The following is a 19619-nucleotide window of genomic DNA, read 5'->3' on the forward strand; positions in this document are numbered from 1 at the left end:
GGCGGAAACGTCGCCACCACGTTTCGGCGGCGATTCGGTCGCGTAAAATTCCGGCAGACGACGCGGCGGATCCCCTCGCAATCCGAAACTGGCTGGAGCTTCGCGACGCGTGACGTAGGTGGCGCGAGCGTCGTTTCGAAAACGTAACCGCGGACGGTTGGCTACGAAACGCGCGCGCGCGCGATTTGAAACTTAAAACGCGGCTGGCTCGACAGTGCTCTGGACTCCAATTCACGAATCTTGCAAGAAACGTGTCATTTTACTTTCACAACCAGTTATGGCGCCTACAGAAGTCCGTCGGAACTGACTACGTAACGACATGCGCTTGCAGCTCAACCCTAACGCGCATGCAGGGAAGCATGCACAACACGTCGGCGTTCGCGAAGTTATGATACGTGCACGAAGAAAGGACACTAAATTACCATTGCTCATCAAATACCGTTAGGCGGATTCCCATGACGTCACTTCCACATTGCAATTCTTAATTGCGATCGGGCGTTCAGCGACGGAGCGCCCAAGGATTAGCTGTTCATTGAACGCGTCCGAGTGGGCAGAGCCGTTTCCTTACGTAGTCATCAGGGCGCGCGTCACTTGCTCACGTGATCGTTGATTACATCGCGGGGCCTGGCCTGAGGATCACTTCCGGTGCATGCACTCCCTCTGCAGTCTCTTGCACCAAGTTCCTTCTCCACATACTTTCCGGTCGGCCTACAGCCATTCAGCAATCTCCTTCCTCCAAAGTAACATGTCCCCAAATTTTCACGATGGCGTGGTAATCAACGCTCAGGAGCATACCGTGAAGTTCGGCAGCGTATTGGCAAGCCATACACCGTGGCTGCTCCTGCAAAGACATTAACCAATGTTAAAGAACCATATGCGGCAGATAGCGCAATCGTAATCCTTGAGCTGGATCGCTCAAACAGGCAGGCATTATTTGCACGAGAAATTGAAATGCACAATTGATTCATCCACAAAAAGTCACTAATTAGGTTTTTATCGAATTACTCTAATTACCTTACGGTACGTCGAAATTTACCATTTTTTAGCCAGGGGGTTTGCAAGGCGGATCCACCTGGGACGAATTCTCAGGATGCCAACAGTTTATAGATATTAATTCCCAGACATTGCGGTGAAATACATTGGCGGCCCAGTTACTTTTGTGCTTAAACGCATAAAACGGCGTTTTACTAAAAGAAAAGTAAGGGGAACGACAGTGCAATTTTACCGCAACTTTGATGGCGCATATCTCGGAAATGGTGTCATCCACAGAATTATTTTCAAGCGGATATGTCTTGCAGTCGAACGGCTACAATTTGTAATTTGCAATATGCGTGCCGTAATATAATTAGTTAAGAACGTAATTCGTGACTTTTTTTGTTAACGCATTGAGATTTCTCGGGCAAGAAGTCCGCCATTTCCGGGTAAACCAGCTCAACTACTAGAACTGTGCTATCTGCCAATTAAACACCTGTTATATATCCCGTACAAACACCGCTTCAGCCCAGGAGACCATGGAAAAATATATACGCTGACAAACGTCTTGCGCCGTGAGGGCTGACGCACGCATGCCACGACCAGGGATATTACTTCCACTCTACCTCCCTTGTCTTTTGTATTTCTTTTTGGAAGTACAATACATTCGGCCACGTCACCAGGCTGTACGTACCTCCACGGCCACCTCACTCTGGTGCTGCGACCATTCAGCTTTCACGGGAGTGATGAATGCTAGTAACACGGTTTTGTCCGATCGTCGCGTTGCATTTTCACTGGAGGCGTTTTTTGAGCGCGCTGCGTTTCACGCGAATCCCCGAGGTACAGACGGGGCCGGTTATGCGGCAGGTGGGAGTTGCGACGTCATCCCTGAAACAGACTGGCTTTTCCGAAAACAAGGGTTCTACCCACCGCGCCTGTTTGTTGGCATTGCCCAAACCTCGTGAGTGACTATTTAAATGTTATTGCGGCAAAATATACACACGTAGTTCCTTCGTAACTCTATTAAACCCGTATGAAAAACATCCGCGATTCCATACAATAACAATGGGGATCCCGTATAAACGCCTATGTTCCGACATATACATAAACCCACGAGTTAATTAACAGGGGTCTTACGTTTTCTTTTTAATGGGAAAACCGCTGCTATTCGCTCCCTCAGCCCATTCGTTTCTGTTTACACCGAACGCGTAATTTCGCTGCTACCCACGTCTCGTCGAAAACAACTCGGGGGCGGAGGTGGACAGGGACGAATAGCATCACACGCACGCGGAGTGCTTCGTCTTTGCGCCGCTAATGCACATCGCAGGGTTCGCGGCAGCAGGCGATGCAAACACGGACCGCGAACGGGCCACAGCATCGACAGGTGAATGTCGCTGGCAGAAAGCGTGTAACGCGGCATACTATCGAGGGTGGGGGAGGGTCCCACCGGCGCACTCCATCAAGCAGCGAACACGTGATGGCGTGCGCTGCGTGACCGCACGTATATATACTACACTATACGCGGCATACGCGTCCGTCTCGCAGGGCATTGTTTGCCAGTGTACGCGTTGCCAATACACGAACGACCGCCGCAGAAGCAGCGGCAGTATAATATACTGGCATACATCCTGGGGTTCTGTTTTTGTTTTTTTTCCCCCTGCACTGCAAGGAACAAAGGGCGTTATCAACGACTCCTGCAATTACTACTCGAAAGCAAAAGGGAGAACAAAAGGGAACGAGAAGAGACCACGCCGCTGTAGATGGGCTACAACGAAGTAAACATTACGCTATGCGCTGATAGTGTACGATAACGTTAGGAGCAAAGCCAATGGTAAACGGAACGCGATTCGGTTTGGCGCCTTTATAGCTGTTGCCCCGCTTGGCTTTTTTTTTTTCAGCAACTTGTTTGTTCTGGTGGTTATTACTTTGCTTTTATTACTTTTATTATTACTTTTGCTGGGAGCACCTCTTTCAGTGGCCTCTATGATCATATCTTTCTATCTTTATATTTTTCCATCTTGACACTGAACAGTGAATGTATAGCGTATACTCGTAGGGTCTGGTTTGGTTGGGCAGTAAAGCCTCAATCATACTAGGACTAAGATGAACGCGTATTTTCCCTTCGGTGTGAATGGCTTTCGGGTGCTGTTAAAGTGCTCGCGCCATTTTGGGATTGCAATTACTGCGACGATACTTCAACGTGCGGTATATCGAACACTGAACCATATTTCGGGGCGACGGCGATGTTAGGTTAAAAGAAATACGCTTACCCGAGACTAATTTTGAGGATTACATTAGTTTAGAGATAAGCACCATCAAACGCGTTAAAGATGCACTTTTTTTCTTTTTTTGTCAGAACGCCGTTTTATGCAGTGAAGAAGGAAAAATAACTGGAGTGCCAATGCATTTCGCCGCACGCTTTCAAAATGGGTGCCATCCATAACAATTACCGCTGCAAAACATCTTTGCCAGTGCTCTTTCAAAAAGAGGAAATGCTTAATACAACAATAAAGTAAGCCAGGTGTTCTTTTTTTTTTTAATTTATCAGATTTTCGAAAATTCGCCTAAGGCTGATAACACATTACTCCTTCAGCTGGGTTACTTGAAGAGGTGGACACTACTTGCACGGCTATGTCGAAACTATAGCATTAGTTTTCAGAGTTTGCGGCAGTTTCTGGCAGAATTTGAGATTTATAGTTTATTTCACCACATCAGCACAGGACACTACTTGCAAGGCTATTTCGAAACTATAGCATTAGTTTTCAGAGAAGCGACTTGTGGCAGTTCGTGGCAGAACTTGAGATTTATAGTTCATTTCAATACATCAGTACAGAAGAGAGTGTACCTAAAGGGTGAGGATAGCGGGGGAAAAAAGCTCTACTTTAGCAGCTTCGACGAGCCCCACCATCCTCCTTGGTTACGAAGGCAGCAATGCAAGCAGGTGGGAAAAAAATAAAAGCAACAGAAATTATATAATACAGAAGCGTCACACAATTTTGACGTCACAAAGCACGAAAAACATTCAAGATACCATACTTACAATACAATTCTTCTATTATGCACGTAAACTTTCATTTGTTTCAACATATTTAATACGCCGGGGAGACAATACTGGAGTAGTTGTAGTCCGTAGTTGGTACGCGACCGTACGTGGTATGCACCAATGGTCATGGTATGTCTTGTTGCGAGTGAGGAGGGATTAAGTTAGTTAAATTTGCTAAAACGCTTATGTGGTGGACGTTTTGAATGAATCCGGACCTTATATCGTTGCTAACAGATTATACTCGCACGAGGCTGTAATCCTTAAAACTAGCAAACCATTCGAATCTATGTGCACTGTACGGTGTAGAACTTGACAGGCGGCTGCGCAGGCCCCGGGTGTTTTTGTTATCAGTTGTGGCAGTTCACCAAGCCACAGTACCGGGTTCCTTGATTACCCGACAGTTCAGCCGTCGCGAAACAACGGCAACGAGGGCAGAAATTTTACAAAGGTTGCGAGAATCGCAAGCGGTTTCACGGTGCCGGTGACCTGACGGCTCTCCGCTAGGTGAATGGGTAGCGCTAGCGTCGGTCAGTAAACTACAGCTGTGGAGCCCTATCGCGATAAGGACACTTCAGGCGAATTTTCTTCGTCGTCGTAGTCTTCGTGGGGTTCCGCATATATTTAGGCATTTGTATGCTATATGCTTATCCATATGCCATCCATTTATCCATTTTTTTCTCACCCTCCTCCATGTTCAAGGGGAAATAAAGCATTCATTCATTCACCCCGTTTACGAAGGTGATATTGCCACACTATTCCATAACCAAAGTTGCTTGTACCAGGTCTTACGTTTCCGACTAAAGGATTCCTCATAATTTTGATAATTGAAGACCACAAAAATATATCATGAAGCATAACACTCACAAAGCATGCGTTTTATCTTACGTCTGCTCAGGCGATTAAATATCAACTGTGGAAAACAAAATGAGTGCTCGAACTTGAAAGTGATGCATTTTTTTTTTTCTGGTGCGGGGCGCCTTGGCAGGGCAGCGTAGTGGCGCTTGTGCGATGTCATTACAGGCCCTGCACAAGGAGCGTTATAGCTTTTTGAGGGTGCCAGAAAGAAGCCAGCGTACCTCGCGTCCGCGTTAGTCGCACCCGGCCGTGTGAAGCACATGGATACGGAGTACGTCCGCCTTGGGTATGGTGACTTACATTCACTGCCAATATTGGGTCCGGTGTCTCCTATGGAGGTCCAGTTTATGCGTTTTAAATCAGGAGCTCCGACTTTTCGAGGACGCGCTAGATACCACATCCACGGTGTGCATAGGTAACGCTCGGCCTTGTCAACGGTTTCTTGCAGGGCGTCTTGTTCGCCCGGAGATCTCGCGCACCTCCACAAGGCCAAGTCGTCCGGACGCGTGGCGTGACGAATACCCCTGATGTTCACGGTAGTACCCTCGTCGCTACATTCAACATCAACGGGGAGATCCCCCACCCACGGGGCGTTCCTTTCCGCGGTGTTCTGGATATTTTCGGCGCTGGAGTTCCCTATATGCTTGTGGTCGCCGTTCGACGCGTCAGGGAGACCCGGACGCACGTTCTTCTTCTGCAGTTGGTACGCTGTGAGCTAATTAGCGTCGCATTATGGGAGACGTTGTGGCAGGCGCTGCACCCGCTTCATGTTGCGCCCACTTCACGTCCGAGTGCAAGGATGACACCCTTGTGGCAGGTGCAGAGGCTGCCGATTACTCCTTTCAGCTAGAGTAGAATGTCCCGAGAGTGGAGGTGAGGCCAGAAACCGAACGCAGTGTTCGGTGTGTGCACCCTCCCCCTCCCATTGTTCCAGGCAGGGAGAGAGTCAATTGTGGCCCATGTGCTCCAAAAGTTCCCAGCGCACGACGTGAGAGAAATCGGGCACAGGTTTCGTAGCTTTATGGGCTCGCCGGGTCTCGAAATCATCGTTAAATCCACGTGCTTCCTGGGGGTTGGTATGCGGCGTGTCCCAAATGTCACGCATCAAGATTTAAACATAGGCCACGTAGCTAGACAGAACAAATGTAATGTTGTTTGCCGTCAATACATCGTTTCTGTTGTTCAATACGTGGTACACAAAAGTGTTCTTCCGAGCGTGAAAGAAGGCCGTGAATACACGCTGTTAAGAACGGCCTGCTGAGGTGTAGACATGCAAAGTTTTTCCAGCCAAGTGCGACAGTGGCGTCGACATATTCTGGAAAGCTACCGTCATCCTCTAGCCGAACGGCGCCACTAAGTCTACTGTGTGCGGAGGACAACACGCCGCGTCCGCGACACTTCGTCGCGGGATTGCCGAGATGAGTTCGACGAACTAGGCTTTGTTACTGAACACGCCACCGCCGACCTGGTCTGCCGTGAGAGGTGTTTTTCCCGAAGGAACGTATTTGGCGGAACCGTACTACGCACCTTTCCAGACGTAAGCCCTGAGTTCTGCGAAGACCGTCTGGCCTCGGTGGGGACCGTGAAACCTGTGCGGAAGTGTGTGTGTGTAAGCCCTCTCGCTAAAAGGCGGCTCGGCTACGATGACTGGTCGAACGTTTTTCCCTCCCCTATGGATCTAGGGAGGACAGAGTGTTTATAAACAGCTGTTGTGCGTCTACTCAGTGTACTTCTCTCTTAGTCATGCTAGACTGATGAACTGCAACGTCCTTATGTAGATACTGTAAATAAACCCATATTCCTCGTTCTCGATGAGAAGCAGTCCTTACCTTCAACAACGTCCTCAGCGTGGATAAGTTGGACGACGGCATGGGCCAGCTACCATATAATTCATGCCCGACTCCAATCTTGAACACTGGTAACGAGCGGTGGGATTGACCTCCCAGTCCTTACAACTCGAATTGCCTCGAGCGGCCAGTCGCGCGGCAATTGGGCGTGTATTTCGCGGGCTTCCAGGTATCTCCGAGCGACTGCAAAACAACGTTACCTTGGTTCTCACCAGATACGCGGCATTTGCGTGTCTGTATATCTTGGTTCACGGTAGTTGGGAGGCCCTGCATACTGCCGCCATTTCAGCTTTCGTTGATGTAATTCAGTAAGCTCTTCGAATTAGCCGCAGGATACGCGGGGTCGTGTCGTTCATTCTGTTCCGTTCGGGCGTCGTATTTCTCGCGACGTTTCTCAAGGCTGCCACGATTCCTGCCTTGGCGAAAGGTTCATCTAGATCCGGGTTGGGGCTGGGCTCCAAGCAGACGACAGGCTTCCGTTACGGACGACAGACGACACGTCATGCCTCAAGACGACATTTCGTTCTCCTTGCATGCTTTAGTTTAGCGGTGCAAACAGAAGATGCTTTACGAACGAGTAGCACTGCAGCGTAAAGCACGGACAGAAGAAGGAACACGGTGACACACATGGAATGCACTGTGTTGCACCCCGCGTTTGTCACCGTGTTCCTTCATTTATCTTTTGTTTTACGCGCAACGCTACACGTTCACAATGGGAAAGCAACAAGCCCAAGTGGAATCCTTGCAGAAGATGCCGTGTATTTTTTTATGTCAACGCGGTGAGTTTCCAGTTTATTTGATCACAATGGATTTGGAAGCGATTCAACTGAAAACAGCGCTCGTTTCAGCCTTGGAGCGTTGGACCGGCCTTCCCGGCGAGGTAGAATGTACGACGAAAGTATATACGTAATACAACTGCGGCATACCACCCGTCATAATTATTTTCACGTCACCGTTTTCGTGTGCAGTGGCGAGACGCCCGTCGAGTTCGCGCTATCGGTGGCGTTGCGGTGGTCACCCAGAAGTCTCCCAAAAGCATACCTGCCAATTTAGCATGCTTAGCATTATATGTAGCTGTCAACTGGATTAGAGTCCGCTTAATACTTTTTTTCCCTAGAAAGATAGGCAGTTTAGCACGAACATAAGACCTCATATGAGGAACTTTATTGATTGAATAGTGTAGCAATATAAACCCCATATACGGCCTAAATAAGCAAATAGCCCACCGATACCTACATAAATTCGGAGCCCCAGGACGACGAAGAAAATTCGCTTGGATTGTCCATATCATTGCCAGCGCAATAAAAAAAAGAAGTAAGATCTTTTGAAGTATACCCAGTTAAGAGGACGCTTTAGCTCGGGTGGTCCTATCTAAATACATGTAAAAGGAGAATTCGTTTTTCTCCGCAACCACTGCAGTAAATTTGGCGAAGTTTGCTGCATTTAAAAGAGAAACTGAAAATCTAGTGACTGTTGCTTTTGAATTTTTGATTTAGGCCGTCAATCTTTTTTCTTAATGATTTGAAAAATCGAAAATTTTCAGAAAGCGAAATTATCAAGTTTACAACTCCGTCACTCAGCAATGACAGATGATATCACAATTCTGTGAATTGCAACTATTAGTACATCTAAAGCGGCCAAATTGATATGTTACACATGAATCTCAAAAAAATTTATTAATGTGAAAATGCAGCTTTTGCAGAACCCTTGCACACAGCGTAACAAATTCACGTAAGATATAAATTTACATATCGAATTTGTCCGCTTTCAATGATCTAACGGGTGCCGTTTACAGAACCTAGATATCTGCTTTTTTATGCAGATATAAGTTGTAAACTTCGTGCTTCTATTTTTTCTCAAACTTTCGCATTTTTTAAATCTTTTTACCAAAATTCAGGCCCTAAATCGAAATTTCGCTTCCAACAATCACTAGAACTAAACTTTCTCTCTAAAATACAACAAATTTCATTAAAATCGGTGCAGGGGTTATTTTAGAAAACAGTTTTTTTTTTTGCGTTTTACATGTATTTGAATAGGCCGCGTCGGAGTTGGGTCCTCATAAGTTCGACGCGAGGTGATTTTTTTTTTTTTGAACAAACGTTGCTCGCCTGTGAGCGGCGACCTCATGCAGCGACTAATAGGAGGTATAGGAGGAATTAAATTGTGCGGTTTGTCACAGGTTCTGCCAAGATTTAAAAGCAAATATTTAGTATGTAAGGCGGCATATATTATGTATTTCATTTCTGCTAGATACGCTGATTGATATAACGCACGTAACCGCGTTTTGTTTACTCCCGGTTCCATCAACACGTTGTCACAAGCCTTTTTAGCCGCTCCTAACCTTCGCCTTTATAAAAAATGCGAGACCACGCACCGTTATCGTACTAATGTGCGTAGTGGTATACTTTCGCTTGCGCAAATCGACGTCTGGTACGCTGCCGTAATAGCTTCATCTGCGTTCGCGGAGTCGTAAACTGCGCGATAATTGCAACAGGCGGTGTACGACGCCGATAGTCACCAACAGACGAAAAGATCAGGACAAGAGGAGGATCGAAGAAAAAAAAAGAAACATGGATGCCGGGATTACCACATCATGCAGCTGGGCTGATTTAAGTTCATTGCATTTATCTTTCCTTCCTTAAGCCTTTCGTGACGTGCACGCATGTTTACGTGTGGAACCGGAAAACGGACGAAACCGGAGCAAACATCGTCCAGACGGTATACAAAAAGCGCTGTTCCTTTCCCTAAACCGCGCGCGAGCCATGTTTGTAATCGAGCGCCTCAACTGTCCTTTCCCTTTGCGCATTTGACACGTGACTTCGCCAAATTACAGCTTTGTTGTTTGTTTTTCGATCGGCAAAAAAGAAAGTCACTCCGCGCGCGCGCGCCGCCCTCGAACCAAGCGTAGAACCAGAATGCTTGAACCGAAGCAGTAGTGAAACTCGACTTCGAAATCTGACATTGTAATCTGAACAGTTCTGGAAAACTAGCAGATGCAGACGGCCTCTTTGAGAATTAAATGTAAGTATTTGTTGACAAAAGTTACCTCCAAATAATACAGATTTGTCCTTGCACGCACGTGGGCAGATGGCGCCACAATCAGTGAACTACAATATTTTTAGAGACACGTCGAACGCGGAATACTTCGCAGCTGCGATGATTGAAAGGCTCTGTGCGGAGCTCGCGTCGAGGACACACACGGTGCGGCGATCGGGTGTCCATGGAAACGAACCGCGACACAAAAACTCGTCTGCTTCGCTTGGAGTCCCACAGCAGACGAACAACCGCGTGGTGGGACGCTTTTCTTTCTTTACGCCGACCTTTCCACTCGTTCGTTCTCTTGATTTTTATACGTCGCTTTTCTCTCTTTCCTTTTTTTCTTTCTTCCGCTAATCGTGTCCAGTCGCGCGGTCACAAAATGTGAAGTTGGCGTGCGAACGAGTGAAGACGTCCGGTTCCCTGGAGTCACGGTCCTGCGAGGCAGCCGAGGCGACGGTTTCCAAATCGGTGAGGCGACAGGCGACATTCCTTCGCGTCCGCTCAAAGTGCTAAATCTCGCACTAGCACTCTCCGGATTCCTCAAGAGTATTTGTCTTCTGGGAGGCAAACCTTTCGGCATGACGCGAACCACTGTTTTTTGGCACTGCATGGAGTATAACTGAAATAGAATGTCTTATTTTGTCACCGTTCCACGAATGACTTGGACGTGACTCCAAGGGCAGAAAAAAAAAATAATAAGAAAGAGAGAAAGATGGAGAGAGAGAAAAAAAATTGTAGATATATATCTCTCCTCACCGAGAAGTGTTGTCTTGGCGATGTGGGGATGTATCTGGCTTTATTAGCCATGTCAAGGGACATAAACTACGTGAGGAAATATCGCTCGTTCCCACCTCCGCCCCAAAATCCACGCCGTGTGCCTTGTCTTCTGAGAAGCCTACTAGCGTGGTAAGGTTGTACACAATACCTTCAATACAAGTGAGCGCAATACCTTCAAGCACATGCGTCTGAAAGCACCGAATGCTTAGAAAAAATAAAACCAACATAAGGATATCACTTTAAATCAGACCTTTGTAGACGGTCTACAGAGGCCTCTGGACACGTCTTCAAGCCGCTTTATCTCTTCGCGCAAATACTGCGGCTTAGGCCGGTTACGTTCGCCGGTCCGGACAAAGGCGCTTTTGTCTTTTCCATCGTTCATAAGTGTGTCAAAAGTCCACCACCACCCGCCCTGTGCTCCAACAAAACGATTCGTTCGGACAGATAATCGTACAAAAAAAGAAAAGAATACGGCCTGTCAACTCTTAGTGCTTAGCGTAATATGGCTTCGATCGCTTCGCGAGATTTGTTCCGCCGAAACAACATTATATGGTAGCCTCGATGTTTAAGCCGCGGTGTTGAGAAAGACTTTGTATGGCTGGGTATATATGTTACGTTGCCATCGGTTACGTTCGCCGGTCCGGACAAAGACACTTTTGTCTTTTCCAGCGTTCATAGGTGTGTCAAAAGTCCACCACCACCCGCCCTGTGCTCCAACAAAACGATTCGTTCGGACAGATAATCGTACAAAAAAAAAAAAAAGAATACGGCCTGTCAACTCTTGGTGCTTAGCGTAATATGGCTTCGATCGCTTCGCGACATTTGTTCCGCCGAAACATCATTATATGGTAGCCTCGATGTATAAGCCGCGGTGTTGAGAAAGACTTCGTATGGCTGGGTATATATGTTACGTTGCCATCAGCCTGGCGGAAGGTCAGCGATTCAACATTTCAGAAGAGTAGCCATCATTATTCAGAACATTTCTTTTATTTTTTCCCCCGAGCATAGATATTTGTTTTAGTGCCTAGACTAGCGGCAGCGGGCTGGCACAGAAGGCCCACCTATGCCAAAAAGGTTTTACGCTGAAGTGGTAATACTACGTGTAATTAGGCTTACGCCTACCATTTACCTGTTGCCCGTGCGAGTACGTTTTGAAACCATACTTGCAAAAATTTTACCATTTTGTCGAAAAATTCACGATTTTTAAAAGTTTGTTACGATTGTCGTAACGGCACCGGTTGGTTAACGATTTTTCATTTGCGTCAAGCTTAGAGCAGAGCATATATGTCAAAAGAACACAAATGCAGTCGCTGACCGATTTTGCATTGCACGATTTTTTCGAACACTTTGATTATTCGGACTACAGCCGTAGCAGGCAGCGACACAAACTTACGAACACATTGTTAAAGACAAAACAAATATTTCGATTACCGTTACGTGAATATTTTACAAATAAATTTTGTGAGACTTCTGTTTGCAGCTCACATCATGTTTTGCTTCGATTATATCACGCTCTTTTTTTTAGCTCTCGCAAGTTCCTTAAAAATTAACTATTAATTATTTGCAGTGTTAAACACCCAAAATGTGCACGTTGGTTCATGAGGGAGGCCGCAGTGGATGGATGTGTACACATTAGTTTTGAGCACTTCGGTGCAAGCGGACTGGTCTGACGAGTCATCCTTTTCGGAACGCTCGCCTGTGGAACGTCAACTCCAAACGCATTTTGAATCTACAGCGCAAGTTATGAAACAAGTGCCGTGAAACGTGGGGGGAAAAGCGCCGTTTGTATCCGTTTCACTAGTTGGGCAAAACGCCCTATCGAGCAGTGCAGGAAGACACCTGAATATCTAGAACACCGAGCGCATATTTTGAGCACGCAAATATCGAAACTAAATTCAGCTACGGAAATCCCAAGTGGCGAGGCACACGAACTCACCGGCTCTTACACGTGCGTTGCAATGTACGTGTCCCAAATTAGATTATATCTTAATTAGTGACACTGTCAGTTAGTCAATTCTACGCTTAGGTTTCTCGTGAAAGTAACCTACGCCTCTTCGAGCAATCCATCGTTGAGAAGTAGTAGAGCGCATATATATATATATATATATATATATATATATATATATATATATATATATATATATATATATATATATATATATATATATATATATATATATATATATATATATATATACCGCAAGAACGTATACAGTCGTGTTCAATATGAGCCGCAATACGGCGCATGCGTGGTCGAAGACGGTGGCACCGACGTAAGAAAAAAAATTGAACGACTAAACGCCGTTCCAAATGCCGGTATTTATTAAACTGATTGTATTGCGATAGCAATTATATGGAAACTCCAAGCAAATTTTCGTCGTCGGCGTCGCTGTGGGGCTCCACATATATTGAGGTATATTTAGGCTATACACTTTTGGAGGTGTATTTGGGTTAAATTGCCGAGGTCTTGCGTTCTCGACTAAATTATTCCCGAGAACTTTGAGAATGGCAGCCCGCGCAAACAAATTTCGTGAAACGTAACATTCAAGGCGCACGCCTTTTGTCCTAAATCTTCTCTGACTAACAAATATCAAAATTACAACACAGTGCCAGTGCTCAAACCTCAAAGTGATGTAATTTTACTGCCGTGGCTTTTTCTTTTTTTACGGCCAGCGTAATGGCGCCAGTGCGATACCATTACGGGCACTATACACGGCGTGTTAGAGCTTTGAAAGGTTCCAGAAATTTTTTGGCACACCTACGCATGTCGCATCCGCGTTAGTCAGATCCATATATATATATATATATATATATATATATGTGTGTGTGTGTGTGTATATAATGCAAGGAAAAGTTCTGTAGGTCCGGTGCATAGGTAGTTGAAGAAACGGAGCACACTTAAGAAAATTGCATTTTTAATGGTTTAACGTTTCGGCCGTGGCACGGCCGAAACGTTAAACCATTAAAAATGCAATTTTCGTAAGTGTGCTCCATTTCTTCAACTATATATAGAACACTTCCCGACTAGTTCAGTCGCAATGCTAAACTTTGCTATCGCAGACAGTGATTCGCCCTTCGGACAAAACCGCCGATTCCTTCGCATGTCGGCGGCGCGCCTTACGCACTATTAAGGTCACTTCGGCACGAGAAACCGTGTTGCAGTCCATACAGAACGTGACTATACACGTTCTAGATGAGCTGCGAACCAGCAGCTCATATAGCGTTGGCCGTGACCAGCGTCGATGCTGGTTCGATCGCTTTGGCCGTGATGAGCGACTTCAACGAACAAGGAACGCGTGCCAAGTTTCGATTCCTATACACTTGAAAACACGAGTTGGAACTCACGAGGCTGACAATGAGGAGAGCTTCGGGCGTCTCATACGACTGCGATAGCCGACGCGGGCTGCCATTGACAAGAGTTCGCGAACACGCATAATCATGCATAGCCAACTCGTCCACCAGCACCTGCTCAATGACTTCGCGAAAGGATTCGCGAACATCGCCACTTTGCCATCCGCGATTTATTTCTGATGACCGCGAATAGTTGCGCGGGACATGAAACGCAACTTTTGCAGATTAATTCGAAGTAAGTCGCGCCGCAGAAAAAAAAAATTGTAAAAATAAATAAATAAAAAATTCGTGTTCCCACCTTCTCACGAGTGAACAAAAGCCTCGCGACTTCGAGTCCGGGAGTGCGCGAATAAAATTAAAGCGCGAGAAATAAAATTAAAGCGCTGCACGCGCATACGCACGCCAAAGCGAAACATCGATTTTGCACCACAGAAACACACGATGTGAATGACTGCCGCTATATCCTCGCAAACAAGATCTCGCAGGTTGGTTCATTACTCATAGCAGACACCGCCCACCCTGAAAGCGGAGCAGCGTACTACACTCCATGGAGGCAGATCAGCAGGTTTCCGGACAATTCTATAGCGCCCCTCGTAAATGAAGTTGCGCGCTCCACTTCCTGTAATTCGAATAGTGCCTATCGATCCGGCAACTGTGTCGTGAAAGTTGTGTGGTGTAGCTATGTACGACAAGTCACGCAAACACTTGGAAACAGATGAATCGCTTTTTTCTCCATGCACTGCACCCATCTCGATAAAATTTGTTGCGCTTAAAAATAAAGCTATAGCTATATGCCGCGGACTACAGGGGGCACATTTTTTTAAAGTTTATGCTCTGAAGTTATTACAGAAAGTCTTGAAAATTGCAAAACAAAGAAAGAAACTGGGGAATAAAGTTCAGGACTCTAACTCAGCAACAAAAACAAAAACAAAAACGATATATGTGCACATATTGAGGTATCTAAAGCACACAGAAATTATGCTTTTTAGAGGGCTCTGAAGTATATCGCTAATTTATAAGAAGGGCTTTTCCGAAACTTTCGTTAGCGTCTCAAAAATTTCACGTAAGTTGGAAACTTACACATCACATTTGCTAGTTTTAGATGTTCTAACAGACGCAATTTACAAAACTGCGACATCTGTTTTCGCTAATGAGTTATAGATTTGTAAACCTTATTCGGTTTGTTGTATCGAACTTATTATTTTCGACTTGTATTTGAAAGCCAAATATTCTGTAGCGCCTCTTTAACCTTGACAGGCGTGCCGGAAAACCAATTCTTTTGTCCCAAGCCCAGAATCACTGACGGCGGGCATTCTATGCTAACGGCTGTTACGCGCGCAAAGGAGCACAGAAAACTTGTTGGGTAAGACTATATAGTTCCATCGGCAAATTTATGGACGTAAGAACTTATCGTAAACAATGTATCCCGACTTGAAGGAAAGCCGAATCATTCTCCGATCGTTCGCGTAACTTCTTTCTCTTGTCCAGAGTCTCTTATGCGACAGGTTTCTTTTTAAACTAAGATTAAGACACATTTTGGTTAAAACTAACCTCCCAGAAGGATCTTCTGCCACGAACACTTCTTTAGAACAAACAGCCTGAAGGCAAAGCGCAACACACCTTTAACTTCACGCACAGGTTTCAACGCGTTAGTCCTCAAGTACAATGAAAGCGAGGTCAAAGTATATCCAATGAACAGCAAAAGTGGCTCAATGTTAGAGCAATTATGGCCAAACGTTGAGCAACTTTGGCCCTGCTTTTCAAGTTGCTATCGTATGGTCGTCACATACATAACTTCCGGTCATTAGAGGGAAATCTTGAGATAGTGTTTGCGATAGTTTCAAGTATATAGCGGTAAATTTCGTTCTTTAAATGCCGTAAATTTCGTTCTTTAAATGCCGAACAACTTCGTTACTTTACGAATTCATCATAATTCAAACAAAACCTTATAATTTGAACAATTCATAGTGACCACTCATGCGCGCAGAGATTTATTCTTGAAATGTCTGATTGCGTGGATGTTTAGAAAAAAATACCGTAATAAGTATACTAAAAGAGCCTCTCAATCCGCATGTGCGATTAGACAAATACATATACTATGTGAGCTGTGCAATAGCAGAGCCAACATTTTTCTGATGCATTTTACTTTGAGAAATTCAGTTATTTCAGTAACGCCTATGTGGCACGCGGAGGGCCTGAGTGGTTGGGGATGCGTGGTTCGGCATGATTTCTCGAGAAAAGACGGCCGACGTGGGATACGGGACGCCAAAATAGGATTTCTTGCGATACGGGGCCCTTAATGCTATCGCGTTAAAATTAAGCACATGGCACTATACTCCTGTAAAAGGTGCACCGCTGTTGATATAGGGACATTGAGGCAAAGCTGCCGCATGGCAGACTTTTGGTAAATGGAGCGAGTTCGGTTGGTCTTGCCTGAAAGGCCGCTTCACCGATGGCCATAAGAGAGAGTAAAACGCACAGTAAGTAAAAATAACGGAGCGCGCGTAATAAGCGCTAGTTAATTCGAATATTAACCACATTGTCATACACTTCTGTAAATGGTACACCACCGCTGATACACGTTGAGGCAAAGCCGCCGCACGGCGTTTGGGAAATGGAGGGAGTTCGCTACGACTTCTTTGAAAGGTGGTTTCACTGATGGTCACAAGAGAGTAAGCCGCACAGTAAGTAAAATTGACCGTTCAGGCGTAATTAGCGCCAGTAAAGTAAAAAATTAACCATATTAAACGATACCCCTGTAAAGGGTGCACCACCGTTGATATAGACACGTTGAGGCAAAGCCTCCTTACGACACACTTTTTGTTAAACGGAGCCAGTTGGCTTGGACTTGTCTGAAAGGCACCTTCATCGATGACCACAAGAGAAAGTAAGCCGCACACTAAGTACAATTAACCGTGCGGGCGTAATTAGTGCCAGTAACGTCAAAAATTAACTACATTGCACAATACCCCTGTGAAGGGTACACTGCTGTTCACACAGAGGCGCTGAGGCAAAGCCTCCGTACGGCACACTTTTGGTAAATGGAGCGAGTTGTCTTCGACTTGTCTGAAAGGCGGCTTCATCGATGGGCACAAGAAACAGTAAGCCGCACAGTAGGCACAATTAATGGTGCGGGCGTAATTAGCACCAGTAAAGTCGAAAATTAACCACATAAAACGATACCCCTGTAAAGGGTGCACCACCGTCGACATAGACACGTTGAGGCAATGCCGCCGTACGGCAGACTTTTGGTAAATGGAGAGAGTTCGCTCGGACTTGTCTGAACGGCGGCTTTATCAGTGGCCACAAGAGAGAGTAGGCCGCACAGTAAGTAAAATTAACGGTGCGGGGGTAAGTAGTGCAAGTAAAGTAAAAAATTAAGCCCATTGCAGCACAGACATTACTATGCCCGGGATCGGCCAAGTTGGTCAAAAGAAAGGGTGAAACACTTGTCGACGCTAAAAAGGCAAATGCACCGCAATTTAACTAAAACACGACGCAAAGAGGATAAGAAACTAATGAATAATGAACAGATCAGACAGAATAGAGATATATAACTGAATCATTTGAACTACCATGTAAGTCGACCGGGATTGTTGGGGAAGTATGGGAGAGGCCTTTGCCCTGCAGTGGGCGTAACCAGGCTGATGATGATGATGATGTAAGTCGACCTCGTGTTCTTTAGCGTCAACTGTTGGTCAACCCTTTTCTTTTTATTCGTTTATACGCACACTAGAGGCACGTTCGCGCCGTCGACGTTGGCGTTGTAGTGTCTTATCTACCGACTGCGAATGAGCAGCACAGGCGCAGAGGATTATAGGGTCTCCAAAATCGCGAAGTGAGTTTCGCTCAAAAAAAAAAAAAAAAAAACGACTAAGCGAGGTGGACACACCGTTCAACGCTACGCTCAATCGCCTGGGTGGCGAAGCCAGGGCAGAGTTCTGCCTTCCGCTGCTGGCACGATCGTCGTGCGCAGGCGCACCTGAGTTCCTGCTGAGCTGCTCCGTGGGCGCGCACTGGTCTGAGCCTAACAGGCTGTAAATATCGAGCTAACGTTACCCAATATATCTCACTGTGCGCTGACTAACGCTGACAGTTTCCTGTCGGTCTGTCGTCTCGTGCTCGGACCATCTAGGTGCGACGGCTGCAACGCCACCTGGCGACGCCCCTCGTGACGTTAGCGTCGTTAAACGCCTGGTGAGATGCCTGAGATGCCTGGGGGCTGTTTCTGCGCAGCAGGATTGGCCTTGCGCGCTGCATCGCCCCATCATGTCGCATCCGTGTATTGTTAGAACACCGTATGAGGAGTTCAAGAGCAGCTCTAAATTTTGCCACCACGGTCAGTGACAAATTTCATCTCACTCTCTCTCTCTCTCTCTCTATGCCAGCATGCTCATGTTGTGCTCCTTCTACAGGTATTGCCATACTGTTCTCGCTCTGTCTCTGTTCCCATCGCCAGGAGAGCTGCTCCGGAAGCGTCTTCAGCCGCAAAGGCTCCGCGGAGACGGCCGACCGGCGACATGCGATGACGTAACAAGCGGGAAGGAAGCCGTCGCCGCCAGGTGACCCGTAGCATAGAGGAAGGAGGGGGTCGGCATGCGGTTCCACGGCGTGCACGGGGCCAACGTGCTCATCGACGAGGGCGGCAAGCGGGCGACGAGGCTGGCGTCCTTCTGCGACGCGATCACGTTCAGCGCCAAGCCCGTGGCCGTTGGCTCGCGGCTATCGCTGCAGCTCACCTCCAGCGAGTCGTGGACGGGCGCGCTGAGGCTGGGAGTGACCGCGCACGACCCCGCCACCGCCGCCGTGGTCAGCTCGACCGTGACGGCGACCGTGACGTCGGGTTCGACGGCAAACAACGGCGGCGCGATAGCGCTGCCCCGCTTCAGCTGGCCCGAGCTGGCCTCCAAGCAGGGATACTGGATCCGACCACTGCCAGAGCGATGGATCGCTCATTGTTTGAAGTGAGCCCCCCCTGCTGATTTTATGAATGAGTTATAAGGTTTTACGTGCCACTTCCTGATTATGAGGCATGCCGTAGTGGCGGACATATAAAATTTGGACCACATGGAGTTCTTTAACGTGCACCTAAATCTAAGTGCACGGGTGTTTTTTTTTTCATTTCGCCCCTATCGAAATGCGGCCGCCGTGGCCGGGATTCGATCGTGCGACCTTGTGCTTAGCAGCCCAACGCCATAGCCAGTAAGCAACCATGGCGGGTGCTGATTTTATGGATTTCTTTCTTTCTTTCTTGTTTCCTCAGACACATTCTAAGAGGGGGCCGAGGCTAAAGGCGACAGAGCCCCTGACAAGGGCCCCGGCCCCCTAAGACACATAATCAAGTATTTGACGAAAAAGCCCTATGTTTTTAATTATTTACGGCACATTGCAAATTACGGAGTGCAGCTGGTGAGCTTGCAAGGAACATCCAATTCGCACGACTTTTTTGAGGATGGCACGGGTTCCGAGATATGCGCCATCAAGCTAGTGGTAGAAATGCATTCTTCTTGCCCTTTAACAAGACGCTATTTGATGCACGGAAGCACAAAAGTAACTGGAACGCCCGTGTATTTCATCGTACACTTTGGCAATGAATATCTAGAAGTAAGGGCCATCCTGAAAATTCATTCCAAGTGCATTGGACATCGCCATACCGGCTACGGCTACAATTCCTAAATTGCAATTACCGAAAAGTACTTAATTCAGAATTAGTGAATTTTCGTTAATAATTTGAA

At 46.6% G+C, this 19619-nt stretch overlaps 1 protein-coding gene across 1 annotated transcript in view; it reads left to right on the plus strand.

The window, feature by feature from the left end:
• Positions 1-10000: 10000 nt before the first annotated feature.
• LOC142559944 (uncharacterized) overlaps positions 10001-19619 on the plus strand; it is a 48697-nt gene continuing 39078 nt past the window's right edge. Inside the window, exons 1-2 of the mRNA XM_075671646.1 lie at positions 10001-10224; positions 18344-18848. Of these exons, the coding sequence (XP_075527761.1) occupies positions 18481-18848 (368 nt within the window). The 5' untranslated portion in view covers positions 10001-10224; positions 18344-18480. The remainder of the gene's footprint in view (positions 10225-18343; positions 18849-19619) is intronic.

The sequence above is a fragment of the Dermacentor variabilis genome, chromosome 10, assembly GCF_050947875.1.
Source record: "Dermacentor variabilis isolate Ectoservices chromosome 10, ASM5094787v1, whole genome shotgun sequence".
In the NCBI taxonomy this organism is placed as follows: Eukaryota; Metazoa; Arthropoda; class Arachnida; order Ixodida; family Ixodidae; genus Dermacentor; species Dermacentor variabilis.